This window comes from Mus pahari, chromosome 6 (assembly GCF_900095145.1).
Source record: "Mus pahari chromosome 6, PAHARI_EIJ_v1.1, whole genome shotgun sequence".
Classification (NCBI taxonomy): Eukaryota; Metazoa; Chordata; class Mammalia; order Rodentia; family Muridae; genus Mus; species Mus pahari.
The window spans coordinates 432,651-435,324 of NC_034595.1; the positions used below are offsets into that span (position 1 = coordinate 432,651).

At 50.9% G+C, this 2,674-nt stretch overlaps 1 protein-coding gene across 1 annotated transcript in view; it reads right to left on the minus strand.

The window, feature by feature from the left end:
• Positions 1-262: 262 nt before the first annotated feature.
• Positions 263-2,674, minus strand: part of Igfbpl1 (insulin like growth factor binding protein like 1) — a 14,341-nt gene continuing 11,929 nt past the window's right edge. The window contains exons 4-5 of the mRNA XM_021200738.1: positions 948-1,105; positions 263-583 (exon numbers count right to left, since the gene is read on the minus strand). Coding sequence (XP_021056397.1) covers positions 956-1,105 — 150 coding nt within the window. The 3' untranslated portion in view covers positions 263-583; positions 948-955. The remainder of the gene's footprint in view (positions 584-947; positions 1,106-2,674) is intronic.

Sequence of the window (2,674 nt, forward strand, 5' to 3'; positions counted from 1 at the left end):
ACAGCTGGTCAGTGCGTCCCACCAGAGCTAGAGCTCCTTGCCAGAGGGAGAGGAGGAGCAGAAGTGCCGCCGAGCTGTTCATGCGAGGTGGTGACTTTAAAAAGAATGCCAGGGTTCTAGTTCCCCAGGGCCATCTCACTCTAGGAGGGTGGCTACAGAAAAGAAAAACACCCATCCCAGTCTCCAAGGTTAGGGGTACAGGGACCTCGTCCCTTCATAACACACACGAGTCAGAGCACCTACTAAGCAGTCAGACACCAAGTCACGAGTCAGCTGGCATGTGCCTTGTTTTGAGCCCTTTAGAATTACAAACAGTGTGTGGCCTTTCTTGGACAGAAGAGTTAAAAAAAAGCGATTCACTCCAAAAGTGTAAAAAAGCTACATGCACGACCATCCCCCCCACCCCACCCCCCCAAGGTCTGCCCAGCTAAAAACTACATCTGCATAAGAATCTAGTTTGTATTCCCTTAAAAAAAAAAAACATACAAAAGCAGCCAACTATAGGCGGTTTTCCCAATTTTTCACAGAGCAAAATGATCCATTCCTTGACTGTCATCGTCTTGTGACCAGAGTCTCTGGAAGCCTGGAAAGATAAGGGGTGGGGGTGGGGGAGAGATGTTAGCAGCGGGAGCTGTTGTAAGGACCTCTGTGTGATGCTGAGGTTCAAATCCCTCCTCAGCGAGGGACGCAGCCTGGGCTGGCGGGGAAGTGGGTCCTGGGGCAGTGAGAATACTCAAGACCAGAGGCTGGATATTCCAAACACGGGGACTGCTTTCTAGGAAAGCCCTTCTCAAGGCCCGAAAAGCCCCAGTGTGGCCGGCTATCTGCCTTCCCTCGGGCTCCCAGACCGACATCTTTCTCTTCTTTCTTACAGGCCCTCTAATAAACCACCTGAGCCCCCTTATGCTATGGGGTGAGGGATAGAAATGGCTTTGATGTGTATGTACCACGTTCGTCACAGGAGGTCACCCGGAACTGAGGAGTAGAGGCTTTTGTATCTGTTCAGATCGAGGACCGTCACCGTGCCGTGGGACTGGGCCTCTCCAATGGCGTTGGCCGCATGACAGTGGTACACTCCCTCATCTTCCTTTCTCAGAGGGTTGATCTAGAAGTACAACAGGCGAGTTTATACGACCGCACACATCACACTCAAAGCCGACGACCATAGTCACCGTTCATTCCTGTTAGGCAGGGTCTCTTGTTGCTCTCAGATGCACGATGTAGCTGAGGAGGATCTTGAACTCCTGATCTTCTTGTTTCCACTTCCAGAGAGCCAGGGTGAGAGGCCTCTGTCACCATGCATGGCTCGTGTGACACAAGAGATCAAACACAGGGCTTCCTGGACTCAGTCCACAAGGACAGACACACACGCTTGTGCCTTTTCAGGATCTGACAAGTCGCCTGGTTTCTCGTCTTGCCACGGAGGCCAGGCACACAGGGCCTGCTGCTCCTTCGACTCTTAAGTGTTTTCTCTGTCTTCTGTCTTTACCGTGAGCTACCTGATCCTTTCACTAAAGGCGACAAGGGCTGATTTTGGGGCAAAGGGCAAACATCTACCCACCAGAGAAGATCTTCAAATGCTCTTTATGGGACAGCCTTTCTTTAAAAGATAAAGCCAAGAGACCTTGCTCTCAGCTTTCCTCACACACACACACAAAGAGGGAATGTGCTTGATTTGAGAAGGCCACACACTCTGCGGCGATCCAAGCCCCTCTCTTAGAAGACATGCTGAAGAGATATGGCATTCAGCTCAAGACACTGTAAGACTAAGTTCTCAGCAAAAAGAAGACTTCTTTGCCTCAGAGAGTCAAAGAGACAGGAGATAGAGGATGAGGGGAAAAGGGGAAAGGAACAAGGGAATGGGGGAGGGGTTTTGTTCTTGGGCAGGGGGAGGGCTGACAACCAAGTCACCTCTGGATAGAGAGGAGACATATAGGAAAATGGCAGTTTGCGAAGGTAAAGAATCCCTGTGTGTGGTGGTTTGTACATGCTTGGCCCAGGGAGTAGGACTATTAGGAGGTGTGGCCTTGTCAGAGTGGGTGTAACCTTGTTGGAGGAAGTATGTCACTGTGGGGGTGGGCTTTAAGACCCTCCTCCTGGCTGCCTTCAGATCAAGATATAGAACTCTTGGCTCCTCCAGCATCATGCCTGCCTCGTGTACAATGCCGCGCTTCCCACCATGATGATAATGGACTGAACTTCAGAACCTGTAAGCCAGCTCCAATGAAGTGTTTTCCTTTATAAGAGTTGCCTTGGTCATGGTGTCTTTTCACAGCAATGGAAACCCTCAGGCAGAAGTGGGTACAGGGACTGGGGTATTGCTGTGATAGGCCTGAGCATGCTTTTGTTTGGAAGAATGTGAATTTGGGGACTTTGGATTTGGAAAGCTGTGGAATATATAAGTGGGGCTTAATGGGCCATCCTAGTAGGGAAAGGGAAGACATTGGTGCTGAGGTAGACTCCCTCATCTTCCTTACCCGTGAGTCTCCTTGGACAGCTCCGTCTTAAAGCCTTAGCCCTCCTTACCATGGGACAGCTCAGCCACAGCTGAGCACTGGGACACTTTTTTGGACAGCTCAGCCACAGCTGAGCACTGGGACACTTTTTGGGACAGCTCGGCCACAGCTGAGCACTGGGACACTTTTTGGGACAGCTCGGCCACAGCTGAGCACTG